The sequence below is a fragment of the Denticeps clupeoides genome, chromosome 15, assembly GCF_900700375.1.
Source record: "Denticeps clupeoides chromosome 15, fDenClu1.1, whole genome shotgun sequence".
NCBI lineage: Eukaryota > Metazoa > Chordata > Actinopteri > Clupeiformes > Denticipitidae > Denticeps > Denticeps clupeoides.
In genome coordinates this window covers 8,337,143-8,352,943 of record NC_041721.1, presented here as the reverse complement: position 1 = coordinate 8,352,943, position 15,801 = coordinate 8,337,143, and the positions used below count along the sequence as shown (strand labels likewise).

Below are 15,801 nucleotides of genomic sequence, written 5' to 3'. Positions count from 1 at the left end.
AGTCTTACGATTTTGTTGAGGATTGTACCGGTGTGTGTATGCGTGTGTGTGCATGTGTGCATGGTAGTAAGCATGCCAACACAGGAGCATGAATCATACGTCAGGCTCTTTGGCGCACCTTCAAAGGCCTTCTCAGCCATCAAAAGCAAAACCCTGACAGCACTGTCATTGTGTGTTTTTGTATTTGTGTTCGTGCGGGAAAGGTTACTGTAGTGTGAATTATTTGTTTTTGTAGTTATGCACCGTGTTTGTTTACACTTCAGGCCACTTAATTATTGCAACCTGAGCACAGTAGTTACCTGATTAAAAGTAACCTGGAAGATGAGTTTCACATTAAATCCAATTCAGTTCTTGTGAACTGGCTTGTTTTGCACCAGGTCACCTATACACCATTACAAATGTAAATGTAAAAAAAAACAAACAAAAAAACTGTAATATCTATACCTAATAACTGTTCTCTTCTCTGGAAATACAGTGGAGAAAATTACTCATAACTATTTGAATACGTTAATGGGCGACTGGCTTTGACAGACAGAGGGGGACTGAGAGATATTCATCAAATGGAATCAAAGGGATTCTCCTTATGATCTGAGCCGCATGCAATCAAAAAAAAAATTCTGTTTGACTCGTTCTTGACATTTGATATTTTTACCCTTCCTCTCCTCCCCCTCACCATAAATCCACCAAACTACATTTTGTAGAAAAGAAACGTTTAATCCTCTTCATTTTTGGGCAGAATATACCCATTTTCTTTTTTAGTTTAAAGGTAATGTATTTTGGGTTTATGTCATATTAACATGTTCTAAAAAATATTAATATTCTAACGAAATATAAGAATATTCATATTCTAATGAAATATGAAATTTAGCATATATGAATACAACTTAGCATATATGTATGTATGTTATTGGTTTGGACAGTGTCATGATTTGTAACAGCTTTTCACACTGACCCTGATAGAGTTTTCATTGTCATGTGTGTGCTCCTAATGTATGTGCACTTGCGGGCACGTGTGATTTCGTTTCTTTGTTGTTCTTTGGTGATCACATTTACACTTTCCATGCTATGTACATTGCAGTGTGCATTCACATGTTAGTTATGTTATCTGTCTGTGTGTGTGTGTGTGAGTGTGTTTTATGACTGTTTTAGAACAGCTGGTAAACAAGTACTTTAACGTGACCAAAGTAAAGGAGTTGTCACACAAAGGCAGTGCATTAAATAGTAATGACATGCTCAGGGCATGTGTTCTCAGCCTTTAAATAATACATTTGTTGCATTTAGCAGGTTTTATTGGGAAGCATTAATAGGCAGCAGGAGCACATGGGCCATTTCTTCCTCTGTATTTGGCCTCTGGAGCAACACAATGTCCACTTTGCTTTTATTCGGTTTATGTGTGACCTCTTGTTACACTGTGGGATGGACTTTCTTTTGGCTGCCACAATATTTTGGCATCTTACACTTCATAGCCCCAGCCAATGATTTTGAGGGATGAAAGTTGTCTTTCGTGTATTACTGTGACGGGAGGAATTTTATGTTGTTGCAGCTGTTGTGTTTCATGTCTAAGACACCTTTTTGGCTGAAACAGTAGCATCTGACATAATAATTACTTATGACTTTGCACTAGCAAACAAGTCCATGCTCAGCGCATAGCATCAGTTCAAAAACAGTGCCCTATGTCTTCAGAGTCTTACCGCGGGACCGGAGATGCAACTGAGTGTGTCCAACATTAAAACTGTAATTATTTGACCATAATTAAAATTAGATTGATCTAGGCAATTTCGACTACAAAATACAAATGTAGCATGACTGGGGCTGCCAGTTTTGAATAAATTCTCAGACAAAACATATCATATTCAATGTTTGGAAAAAATAATAATAATCTGTATACATGGCTCCAGATGTGAGTCTGTGTGGGTTGTAGATATACTCCAGGAATTCCAGGATACCTTGGTTTCAATGGATTTATATTTGCAGAATTTATCAATGCCCTGATCCAGAGCAATTTACAATCAGTGTTTACAGGGACAGTCCCCCTGGAAACACTCAGGTTTGTCTTGCTCAGGGACATAATGGTAGTAAGAGAGGTTTGAACCTGGGTTTCATACTGTTACCCCCTGGGCTATTACTACTAAGCAAGATTATTGGCAAAATCTTCACTTACTTACCAAAACATGCTCTGGGGGATGGAAAAACCCTTTAAGAGAGTCTGACTAAGAGTTATACATTTAGGAATTGGGTAAACCTGTATTTTAGGAACTGCCCCAACAGAATAACAAAACGTCTTTCCAGTAGTGATTCTATGCATTTTTAAAAAATGGAAATATTTTGTAACATTTTACAGCCACTTATTTCATGTTTTTGTTGTAGTATTAAAATGTTATGGTTGAGAAGTGATTTCCAACATTTATTACTGAGACTAATGGCATATTTCAGATGTTATTCACAGGTTGCTATGATCAATTTGTTTGAAACTTTGCAGGAAACTGAAGAAGTTGTACAGGACTCTGAAGGACAAGGAGCAGGCCCCCTCAGAAAGTGAAGAACAGCAGGGCCGGGTTCGGCCACAGTGGGTCCTGGACTACGGCCTGGAGCCTTTCAATGGCCTCACACCAGAGTACATGGAGATGAGTGAGTCCTGTTGCTGAGAGGGTTCAAAAACCTGAGACAAATTAAAAATTCTGTGGCTGACTGTTAACTTGTTCTGTAACAACTCACATCACTCAATGGGTTGTTTCCCGATGACACTGGGATAATATCACCATCAGTTTTGAAAAACTCTGCTTGAGTCCTCCGTGCAGTGCATGCAACAGAGGGTTGCAGCAGATCCATCCATTTAAATTTTACCACAACAATTAGAAATTAAAGTGCTTCATATAAGTCTTAATCTAAGACTTTCGTCACCCACGCTGGGTCTTGCCTTACTGAGGAGTCCCAGCCCAGTGCAGCCCAGCCAAACCCATCCTGATCTGTTGGTTTAACCCACTCTAAAGGAGGCCACACTGATAGATGTCAGAGTGACGTCTGGTTTGGATTCCCAGGCCCTGTGTGTGTGTTGTGTTAAGCTATGTTTACGCAAACCTGATCACAGTGCAGATCAACGCACACACACACACACACACACACACACACACACACACACACACACACACACACAGTTTTGTTACTCAGCTTTAATTACTTGCCTTGACAGGGGCACTAGTGTAAGATCTCAGTAAGGTCTCAGATCCAGCTCATGAATGAGTAAATGCTGCGCCTCTGTGACTGCAGGAGTGTGAATGCTTGCATGATTACAATATTTTTGGGAAAAAAACAGTTAGAAGGAAAACAGTGTCAAAACATGTCACATACAACCCAGTTTTAATGACTTTGCTGTGTGTGTAGGAATGCTGCTTGACAGGCCTTGTCAGGCCAATATTATTATAATATTTTATAACAAAACATTACTGAACCACTGACCCGAGTCAGGCAGGGCTGACATGTTCTCTGGTTGTCAGGTAAGAAACCAATGACATGCCTAATGCAGTAGTAAAAGTTAGTTTTAACAGAAAAATACATTTTGGTCTGTAAGTATCCCACAATGTGATATGGGCAACATATGTGATATCCTGACATAACATGTTGTCATTTGGTAAACGGTTTTGTTCCATCAACAAAGGGCGTATTTTGATGAGGAATTAGAATTTCACTAGAAGTCGTTAACATGTCAAAAATATGTCATTAGGGGGCGGAGTATATGCTGCACCCCTAAAACTACTTTTTCATTTAGTGTGACAGCCCTTAAATCAAGGTGTAATGTTGCAGACTACTGGCCATTTATATAAAAAACACTTGGTCATTAATGTCATTCACGTTTCAGCTCAAAATACCTTTTCCCACAAGGATTGTGTTTGTTTAGTTGACAAATATTCAGCTGTTTTAAACCGCTCTAGGCTTTTTGGCCATTTGGATTTGTTTTTTGAGTGAATGTGAATGGTATTCATGCTTGTAAGTTTTGGGCCATGCCACGAGATGCCTCCGTTCACATGGCTGAACTGTTTGTGTCATTCGGTTTGTGCATCGATGTGCTTGCACACTGAATCATCCAAAATAGATCAGCCGGCAGAATGAGAATGGATTCTGATTTGTGTGCATGGATGAGGCAGCCGGAACAGACTGTGTACCAACACCCAGCATTATATTTAAAAGAGGATGTTTCTGTTGGTGTTAACAGATGGAGTGTGTCCACATCCTCCCCTGCCTTGTTTCTCTCCTCAAAAACAAAACTGGGTGCACAGTGTGGTCACTTGGACGCCGAGCTGCCCAACCTCATCAACACTCTGCTGTCAGGACCTTTAGCCTAAAATTAACCCATCATATTCATCCCTCATATATGACTCGGCTTCACTGGAATGAATCCCACTTTGTGCCCTTTAAAGAACAATTCAGTTCTTTATTGGCTTGGTAGGAAACAAATTATGGAAAGAATTAATGTGATGATTTGCAGATGGTTTGTGGCTTCTGTTTTGAAACTTATCCAGTCTTATCTAGATTTGCTGGGAGACCACAGAATGGAAAATGCAGTGGCATACTCAGTGGTCAAATTGCTCAATCTGTCATTATGGTGTGGCACTGTGATTAATGGTTAGACTCTACTTTTTGGTCGTTTCATTCTCAAAATGAAAAAAAAAATTCCAATTTAAGTCACAGAATGTCAGTCCCAAAGGCCGTTGATTGAGTGCAGGATTTAAATATTTTACCTCAGAAGAAAAGTGAGATGAAAATACATCACAGGGGCTTCATGTGTAATCAGGTGGTTACATGATGTAATCTTACTAGTGGTTGCATGACTTTTAAAGATACTCCAAATCCTCATGTGTGTGTCAGCTGACATCACAAATGGGATATCTGTTATGGACATCTTGGGACCACATACTCTACTAAACCAAAATTGCAGATGGAATATCTCCACTTTAGCTCTGATGGGTCATCTAGTGGGCCTGACATTCGTACCACTCTTCAACATCAACATACAGGGCAATATTTTCTAACTTGCTCGAAAAGAAGAAAGAAACAACTATAGTAAAGCGTGTGCATGTGCCTGAGGACACCTTTGACCTAACACTTGTGATCAAGCCCCACCCTTGTGTCAAGTCAAAAATTGTGCCATAGTGTTAAGTGTAAAATAGAAAATGAGTTTTGAGTGTGTACTTATTTTATATTTATTTTTCAGTGAAAAGAATTAATGCAACATCTAGTTATATGATCGCGTTTTCTTTGTTTCACCAACAGTTATTCAGTTTGGATTTGTCTCTCTGTTTGTGGCCTCCTTCCCCCTGGCTCCGCTCTTTGCCCTTTTGAACAATGTCATTGAGATCCGCCTGGATGCCAAGAAGTTTGTCACAGAGCTGCGACGACCAGACGCAATCCGAGCTAAAGATATTGGTACCTGACTTTTAGAACACACCAGTGTACACCTTCTATATGTATTTCATTCACGATTAACATAAATAAACATTTTCCTTGCAACATTTCCTCTTGTCTACTGCTTTTTCTAGGAATCTGGTACAATATCCTTAGCGGGATGGGCAAGTTCTCAGTGATTATAAATGTGAGTCAAATTGCCATCTAATCTTTTTTTTTTTCGTCCCTCAACCAAGCGATGGTAGACTGCCTATGCCATCTTTCCCACACAAATCACATTGGGACTACTGCTCCCATCATGGGACCTCTGCTTGAGAGACACCATGCTAAATTTATGTCCCTTAGGGAGGTCACAATGCCTGCCCTGTTTGTATCAGTAAAAACTAGTGCAATCCGGTCAACATAGAGCCATGTAGAAAGATCCTGGAACCAGCTTAATGTGAGGTGCAGGAGGGTGTTTCGAAGGGGATTTCCCCCTCTTCCACCCTTCTGGGTGTTTAAGGAGGATTACTGTACAACATTTAATGGTATATTAGGTGAAAAGGGCAATGTATGGAGCAAGTGAGTTGGAAGTGAGATCAGATAATCTGAAATTGATTTAAAATGCCTGCTCTCCCTCATGCCTCTTAAAGTCTGATCCATGGATGCAGTTAATGTAAAGCAACCGTGAAGAGCATTATTCCCAGATGAACCACTCCTTCCCAAAGACATTCAGGGCCTCCATTTGGCTTTTCACCTTCTTAGCTTTAATGGAAATAAGATTGGATCCTGAAGAAAGGAAAATAAGGACTGGTGGGGACTGAGATGTCCAGTGGTACTCTTGCAGCCATATATAAAATTTAGTGGGACTTTGGGTTTTCTTAAAATGAACAAGATCCTTGCATAATATCTGCTATACATAGCACATGTCATACCAAAGTTTATTAGATCCTTGTTGGACAGTGTGATCTGTAGAAATGTATCTGTAAAAACTTCTACCAGGTTCTAATCTGCTCTTTTTGATCACAGGCCTTTGTGATCTCTTTCACCTCTGACTTCATCCCAAGATTGATGTACCAGTACATGTACAGCGACACAGGGACCATGTACGGCTTCATCGACCACACCCTCTCTTACTTCAATGTCAGCAACTTAAAGCCAGGCACAGCGCCTGTGGTCTCCAACTACCCAAAAGAGGTTACATTCTGCAGGTAGGAGACACCGAAATCTGAAGTAAAAGTGAAAGTAATTGTCATTGTGAAACACTGCAGCACAGCACACGGTGACACAACGAAATGTGTCCTCTGCTTTTAACCATCACCCTTAGTGAGCAGTGGGTAGCAATACAGGTGCTCAGGGAGCAGTGTGTGCGGACGGTGCTTTGCTCAGTGGCACCTCAGAGGCACCTTGGCGGATTCGAACCGGCAACCTTCTGTTTACGGGGCTGGCATCTGAAGTCAATTAGGACATTACTCTTTTTCTGCTTCCAACACATCAGGATCAAGAACCGACTGTTCCCTTACTGCCTAATACACATTTGGACAAAAACCGGGGGAAAATTACTGGTATGCAGGTTTGATCTCTTGTGGTCTCTTATTCGTCAATCATGGTCTCTCGCAACATTGCTGCCAGGGATGGACGGAGAGAGACAGTGATTTAAAAAATGTAAAAAGATCCTTATAGTTATGAGACAAAAAACACATGCACTGAGCTGGAGGATGCAACAGATCCTCAAGGCCCTTCTTGATGCTGACTGAAGCCTAATAACCATAACACGGCATCCAAATAATAAAAAAAGTCTTCAAATGCCACAACTTCTCCCATGCCACAAACTTACATGGGACATAAAATGGTGGAAAAAAAATTATTCTCTGATGATTAAATTATTTTTTTTACGATTTTTATGATCCTGATGGCATGACAAGAAGATCCCATCTATGATGTTTACTACACAGTGCAATGGAGGAGGCTCCACTGGACACTTCACTTAACAACACACCTGTCAGCGTTTCTTCCACGAGAATTAACATTTACATTTATAGCATTTAGCAGAAGCCCTTATCAAGAGCAACTTACAAGCAGTAGTTACAGGGACAGTCCCTCTGGAACAACTCAGGGTTAAGTGTCCTGCTTAGGGACACACTGAAAGCAAGTGGTGTTTGAACCTGTGACTTATGGGCTTATGGTTACCCACTAGGCTACTACCACCCATCTGTTGAGAATAATATCTCTCATCTAAATCTCATTAAGAATATTTGACAGCAGGTGAAGTTTACAAAAACAGATATCAGTTCCAGACCATGGATGCCCTTCATGAAGATATCTTCACCACATGTCGCAACGTTCCAGCCTCGTGGAAATAATTGCATTAAGTATATCTAAACGAATTTGATCAACAAAGTGATCAACAAGAACAGTGGGGCTACTCTCTACAAAGTTATTTGACCCATTTAGTTGTTATGGGGGGCTATGGTCTTAAACTTTGGGTCAGTTGATGAACAACCTGTTCAAAATGCGGTTTTCTATAAATTGTTTAGTTATTTTTTTCTTTTGCTCCTGTTTCTATTTGAACCTCTACCTGGTTGTGGTTCACAAATGCAAATGTCCACACCCGTGGAATGGCAGAGCTCTCAGAGTGCAGTTTTCATGCTGGCAGTCATACAAACTGCAATACTTTACTTAGTTTCTTGTGTCAGCACAAGTTGTAAGCTGTAAATGGAATATTTAGTTTTTTTCAGGGAAGCCCTAGGGGATACATCACCACAATTGCTTGTGCTGTGTGCCACTTAGGCAGGACTAGCATTTTGTATGGTTTTAATAGAAATCTCCTCTCTTAATAAGGACCTAAATGCTTAGAAGTGGCTGGGAATTGTATGATGCACTTGGTTTAGCACTAGATAATTGGTGTTGGCAATGATATCTATGCTACACTATATAAAATGTTGCTTCAGTTTGTAATAAAGTGAAATTTAATTTGCCCCAGTGATGAGACTCATGTGAACAGCATAATTTAGTTTGTGTGAGTCGCATTATGGGTGTACTTTTTGTGTTGTTTTTGCCTGTTTTCATTGTATTTATCCCTTTGTCTCATCCAACAGTAAAAAAACTAAATTTGTTTATTGTTTGCCGTGGTATTTTGCCAGTATCATTTTGAGACGGTGTGTTAACAATAGCTGGCATTTCAATAATACGGCAAATAAAAGTTTGAGATAATACTGTTTGGGCAAAATAGCTTGTGGTGCTTCCTTTTATAATACAGAATTTCAATAACCTTTGTGACACGTTACCAAAAGTTTTATGAATGTAATTCATAACTTCTATTGACAATATCACAATACGCACCACATTTTAACTACATTACTCATATTTCAGTATAAAGGCATATGAGCAAAACAAGCTAAAGTATTATTAGAATATTATATCATAAAAACTACACATTTGTGAAGACAGCCTTTAAAAAGAAGAGAAGATAATGGACAACAATGACCCCATGCATACATCCAAAGAAATGGAAGAATGGCTTCACCAGATGAAAATTACATTTTAAACGGCCCAGCCAGAGCCCAGAGGAAATCGGAGGGGTGGCCTGAAGAGGGCTGTTCACAAGAGATGCCCTCACAGTCTGACCTGTGTTTTTATGTATTTTAATACCATAAGATTGAAAGACTGTGTGGATAAGGTGTTTAACCAGTGTGTATCCAGACACAAGCAACTCAGTGCAGTACAGGCTCATTATGATTTTCATGCATAACATTATACTGCACATCTCACATTTAGCCTTGCATTAAGGCACATTGTGCCTGCTGCTAATGTGGACATTAGAGTGGTGTGCAGTGTTCATTATTTCTGTAAGTGACATGCTTCTTTTTGGATGGTCTAATGACGGGAAGCACAGTGATCTGTCAGAACTGACTCTCCAAGCAGAGGGTAATATTCTCTGTGATTTAGGGTGGGTAGTAGGAACAAGGTGAAACTCCTGCCTTGCAGGGGAAGTAAACATCGAGGTTGTTGGTAGTGTAAGATTTGGCCATAAGATCTGGTATCTGATCTGTTTCTGTCAGGGAGTCCCAGACAGGGCATTTATCAGGGGAGCCTGTAGGAAGCTGGTTTGGGTGGGAATGACCTAACCTCTGTTTGCAGAACTTTTCCCCAGAGGCCCAAATGGTAGCAGGATGTCAAGTTGTGTGTGTGTCTACATGCATGCATCCTTGCATGACAGATTGTGCTTGGGTATGTGTTTGTGTTCGTCCCTGTAACTAAAATTGGGGGTATAATACACTAAACGAATAATCCCAGGCCAGTTCCTTATTTGCACTTTTCAGGCTGTGCACTGCCAAACAAGGAGTCTCTGCCCAAGGGATCATTTCTTCAAAATGAAGATGGCTGGTTGTCTTAGGGAATCTAAGCCATTCTTTCACATTCCAGATGGATTACTGTATATGGCAATGAAATCACAGGCTCCCCTCTGCAGACATTCTGTTTGTGCTCCCATAATTCAGTATAGATAATGAAAACTATGGGCATTTTATCTTTTTTTTTTTTATCCCATTTAAACTCATATTCACACTTTTACTCATATATGGCAGTGTTCATTTGGAGTACCATGGCTATTTTCTTCCAAAAACTGAATGAGATTTAAATTCTCGATATATTAGTAAGGTATGGGGTCAGTTGGAATTGGAGTGGGTTGGAATGAAAGTACCCTGGACCATGACCTACCATTTTTCCTTGAAAAATACTGCATGCTTTTCTTCTACCTCATCATATAATGTTATTGTACTTTTGGAATGACATGCAGTTTTGCAATAGCGTGCGTAATTTTAGTATTATTTTGGTATTATTGGGACGCTGGAGCCTCAACAACATAGTCCTACATTTAGGCCTGGAATATGGTTGCAGTTAATGATGTGTTGGACGTGCACATTGCCATTAAATACAAGTCCCAATAAAAGATGCAATATCGAGTTTTTCTACTGCACTGACAGGAAGTTAGTGTCTTTACAAATCCAGGTCTAATTTCTGTCGTTTGTCCCTTAGATGACACCTTAAGTATCATGTGTAGTTCTGTATAATGCTGTAGAAATGTTTGTTTTTATTTTATACCTTCTGTCCATTTTGTACCCTGAAATGTCAATTGTAATTTGATCCACTTTTTTTCACTGAATACATTCTTGAATACATGTCTTTTGATTTAATAATTACTTTTGTTGCCAAACAACCAAACAGGTATCTGGTGTGTGTGTGTGTGTGTGTGTGTGTGTGTGTGTGTGTGTGTGTGTGTGTGTGTGTGTGTGTGTGTGTTTTTTTAAACCACTGATTGTTGTTCCTTTGGCAGATACAAAGACTACAGGGAGCCACCATGGTCCCCTGATGCCTACCAGTTCTCCAAACATTACTGGGCTATACTGGCAGCGCGACTAGGCTTTGTCATTCTGTTCCAGGTACAAATCATCTGCTTTATGCTTGCAGTAGCTGTTACTTGAGACCAGTTTATCTGCATTTTATCTGCACATATAAGCCTAGAGGTATACTGTGACAATTCAAAACAAATAACTGGAAAAATGGACCCTGGTATTACCAAACATGTTTGGGATGACACTCCTACCCCTATATATAAAACATTTATACATAATAACACCTTCTTAAACCTATACATGTAGCACGATTTTCTCCCATTTTCTCCAGCACAGAATACATAGGTCCAGAGGTCCTAGTTGAACTATTGCAATGTGGGGCAAGGTTTGCCACAGGTTATAATTCTGTTCACGTGTATAAAAAGAGAACCATGTGTTTTTTTGTTCAGTAATAGAACGCTGAAATGTCAGTAGAAAAATGCAACATACTGATATATTGAGCTCATTAATATTTTTCACTTGTAACCCATTTTTATAGAGTGAATTAATCCATGATGACATCCATAACACCCACCAGGTTTTTTCCCCATCAGCTGATTAGTTTTCCCATCTACAGACAGTACTTTTATGAAGAGGTTTGAACAACAAGCCTTTTCTCACGCATCAGGCATGTGCATTTGTGCACAAGACCCAGATTTAGAGCAAGAAATATTTCAAGAAGTCAGTTGAGGTCCAGTCTGTGAAAATTAAAAGAAATCACGCCAAGGCCTGGTGTCATGCTGAACGGGGTGAAACGTGAGGCTCAGAAGCATGACATCTTGCAATAAGCGGTGTTCTAATAAACAAAACGAAACTGGACATGTTTAGGCTGAACGTTTAGCTGAAGCTGAAGTTGATTTTATTGTCATTTCAGCTATATACGCGTTAGACAGTACATAGTGGAACGAAATAACGTTTCTCCGGGAACCTGGTTCTACGTGTATTGAACAATTAAACTAAGTTATATACCAACATAGGGTGCATGTGTGCGACACAAACTGGGCTACATAAAGTGCCAACAGGGGACACAGAAGGAACTATTTAAGGAACTATTTTCAAGCTGATTATTGGCATGGGGCTTGTTCACTAGTGTCATTTGGGATTTAAATAAATTAATAAATATAAAAAGAAAGAACTGCTTGGTAGTTCGAGAAACCAACTACCTTTTTTTAAGTGGAATTATTTCTGTCGCAGAGAACACAGTCTTTAATGATATCAATGCATGCAGGTTTAAAATGATCCAGGATGAGAAAGCGACATCTTCCCATTGACCTTACACCAGCAAACATACCACACAGCTAGTGCTGTGCTAAGTTTAAAAAGAGTGCACTTCAATGATTGAAAATAACTTTGACTTTCGTCTCTGTGCCCAGAACCTGGTGATGTTTATGAGTGTGCTGGTTGACTGGGTGATCCCAGACGTTCCCAAGAACATTAGCGAACAGCAGAAGAAGGAGAAGGCCATGTTGGTGGACGTCTTTCTACGGGAGGAGAAGGAGAAGCTACAGCTAATCCAGAGTCTCTTCTCAAAGGATGTCAGTCAAGCTTCCTCTTTTCCTTCAAACAAGAGGTCCCTCCAGCAGCCCCCGTTGGGACACGGGGACCACTGCTTTCCCCGACCCCGTGGGCGGGCTGCCAGCTTCAGCCAGTTCAGCAGGCAGGAGTCTGTGTCCCCTTGGCATGAGACCACCAGGCACACTGCAGTGTGAGGAAAATGCTGTAATAACGAGAGCAAGAGTTTCAAATACACGTCTGAACACAGTCCTGGGTCTGGTGCTGGCCTTTGGCACTGGATGTGCAGTTCAGTTCTCTTTAAATGTCAGCCGGAGCTGCCGAAGCAATGCTCTGGGACAAGGTGAAAGTCATTTGTTTTTGTCAAGTTGTCTGTAAATCTGAATGATGTCTGAAGATTGGGTTTTAAAGAGAGGGGCATGCTGGGACCTGGCTCCTGTAACCCTCGTTACCTACGTGTTGGATGGTGTGGTTTTATTCTATATTTGGGTCTCTTCCTTAATGGGCGAGGCATTGATGGCTTCCGTAGAAAACATATTGCAAAGGCAATCATATGTGCATCCAAATCTGAAAGCCATGGACATTCAGGAGGAAGGACATTCCTCTCTAGATTTTCCAGATCTTTCCTTGAACTGTGTGAAAGTGGGGTGCCACATTTGGGAGATGTCAGAGAAAGCAGTGCAACCTAACCTGCAAAACTGAACACACGTAAAACTGCTTTTACACATTTTTTATGATTTTTTTTGTGGTGTAACGCAGCAGATAAGGCCTTTCACAGTCACCTTAGGTCTGTCTCATTCTGGTTAAATATTGGTTAAATAGAGCAATTAATGTATTAAATCAAGTAAATAAGCCACAAGATAAGCAATGTTTACTATTAACATGGAAATGTATTATATAAAATGATATATAAATTTAAGTGAGATGCAACCCTGTGACCTTGTTTATATGTTTATATATATTGTGAATGTGTGTGTGTGTGTGTGTGTGTGTGTGTGCACGTCAGGTCAGTGCAACAAAGTTCAGTCAGGGATTGGTACTACATTTCAGGATATGTTGAAGTATTGTAGTTCAGTTCACTTGTCTAATTTGAAAAGTGTTAAATAGAGTTTAAATAGCCATTTTCCTTACCTCGGCAAATTAAAACTTCCTGGAGACCTGAGAAGGCTGGTTCTGCCTCCTCTTCAGCCAGGGATCACAGTGCCACAAGGTACAATGGAGAGAATTTTGGCTATTGGCTTTGGATAAATATGAAATAATTGCCATCCATGGGATAATTTATGGGGAAAATGAAAGGAATACACTGCCAATTTTTTTGTTGTTGTTTATTTAGCATTTTGGTGAAGTTCAAAGGCAAAAAGTCAGCAATACTGATAGACATGGCTTTTTCAATAGAAAAAAAACACATTTACAAGCTCTATGTCTAGAGATAAATTTAGTAAAAATATACATCTAAAAATATACTGTCAAATTTGTACAAAACGTTTGTTACAAAGCATACACCGAGATAAAGTGTCATCAGCATCTGTGCCATGACAGGAAGCCCTGTCGTTTGAACAAGCAACTGAAGGTAGGGTAAGGGTGCTGTGTGCACCCAGCAGTACCCATACCCACGTTCATGGAGATCATGTGACAAACATTGATATGTACAAATCGTGCAGTTTCCACATTTCCAGATGTCCAAGAGGAATATGTTCTGTGACCAATTTGATCCTTAGTGTAAGAACATGGTGTCTGTATAGTCATGTGACTGAATCGCTCTCACCTTCTTCAAACCTGTTGCCTTTATTATGTTTCTTGTCAACATAATCTTAGTGACATGGAAGGAGCATTGTGTTTCAGGATAAGCAGAAGAGTAGCAGGTACTCGTGGCTTTTGTTTGAGAAACTTAAAGCTCATAAAATAAAAATGAGCTGCTAATCCCAATTACATGCATATTGACTTTGTATTCAGACCTTTATAATGGCAAGTGACTACTATTTTCAGTATAGGCTTAATTAAATTTTTTAAGGCCACATGCTTAGTTCTATCTGTTTATCTACCTAGCATATGTGTAGTTACTGTGGGAGAGTCACATTACAAATGGAACCACTTGTGAACCACAGAACTTTTTAAATGTTGCCGACTCACAAAAAACGGAGGAAAATTACCCCCGTCGATTGAGGATAATGGTTTCTGAGCATTGTTCCGTCTTGTAATGTGGGACTCTTGCCTTTTTTTTCCTCCAAATGTTTCATGCCTATTTTTTTTCTAGGACAGGATTTTGATCTTTTTCTCCCGAGACTCATCTGCCACAATGGAGTTTGATTTATCTGGGGCTTTGCGCCGCAGGCCAAAAGAGGATTAGGCTCAGGACACACTGAATACAAAAAACCCTATGGAAGATACATAAAGCTTCATTACACAATTGGGCTCCCATGGGGGAAAATTTGCATGTCCCATGGCTTAACAAGTGAAAGATGGGGTAAAAGTTAAACAGTTCAAAAGTGGCCAGAAATGATTGTAAGCTTGACCCTCTTTTTATTGACTTTCCTGTGTATTTTTGCAACACCTCTGTTATTTCTGGTGGTCATGACTATTTCACTAAACTGTGTTGGACCAGATAAGGCAACTGAATCATTTCCTTAGATACCTTTCATGCTTTCTTACCACATGTCTTCTCACTTTCCTCACTCAGAGGCCTCATTCCTTCTCTAAGCCCTGTGGAATCCTGGGAGATTAACATTAAAACCTGGCACAAAACCATGGGATACACCAGCGCAATACCTGTCATGACAGAGAGCCATGTTCTACCTGATAGACAGATATGCCGGATTCATTTAGCTTTGCAACCTACTCCGCTGTGTTGCCTCAACAAATGTCTCCTGTCAACAGCCAGGAGCTCAGATCATGTGACCGCGTCCTTTACACGTTTCTGTTTCTCACGCTGGACTTACCGCACAACTGCCTTAAAAACAATTAGCGCGACTGCAGCCCGTAATTATAGGTGATGATAGGTTTTCGGAGCCTGGAAGAGAGATAAAATGTGTCCATATCTTCAGACCAAATGAAAAGAACACATACCATCAGGGTTTAATGTGAGATGTGGGTGGGGAGAGGAGAGGAGAGGAGGAACCAGTGTTTTGGGGCAGATGGGAGAATAGAGAGGAGTCAGCAAGGGATTGGTGTCACAAACCTGCCCCGCTGAGTCCCTCAGGGCGTTCCTTCTCAGGGTTAGGTGGCAGGCATTGAAACGTCTTGAGTGCAGAATGGTAATGTAGCAGGACTTTTGAGGGGCTAAAGGGGGGAACATTTGAAGTAAGTCTCTGAATGCAGCATGTCAGGGGACACAGCGAGGCACTTTGCAGACTTCCAGTCTCGTTGCAGATGTGTGTGTGTGTCTGTGTGTGTAAGCGTCAAAGGAAGGAAAAGGAGAGCTACGCTACTAGTCAAATTTGTTTCTGACAATTTGTACATTTTAGAGCAAATCTGAATACTGAAAACTAATGTATCTAGTAAACAAAAAATGAAAATAACA

General features: G+C 40.3%; 1 protein-coding gene across 4 annotated transcripts in view; it reads left to right on the top strand.

The window, feature by feature from the left end:
* The window catches only part of ano2b (anoctamin 2b), a 42,090-nt gene extending 28,876 nt beyond the window's left edge, over positions 1–13,214 (top strand). For all 4 annotated transcript variants that reach the window (XM_028954862.1, XM_028954861.1, XM_028954863.1 and 1 more), the window contains 6 exons: positions 2,480–2,628; positions 5,269–5,421; positions 5,535–5,587; positions 6,409–6,590; positions 10,715–10,820; positions 12,146–13,214. In XM_028954862.1, coding sequence (XP_028810695.1) covers positions 2,480–2,628; positions 5,269–5,421; positions 5,535–5,587; positions 6,409–6,590; positions 10,715–10,820; positions 12,146–12,481 — 979 coding nt within the window. In that variant the 3' untranslated portion in view covers positions 12,482–13,214. The remainder of the gene's footprint in view (positions 1–2,479; positions 2,629–5,268; positions 5,422–5,534; positions 5,588–6,408; positions 6,591–10,714; positions 10,821–12,145) is intronic.
* Positions 13,215–15,801: the final 2,587 nt, after the last annotated feature.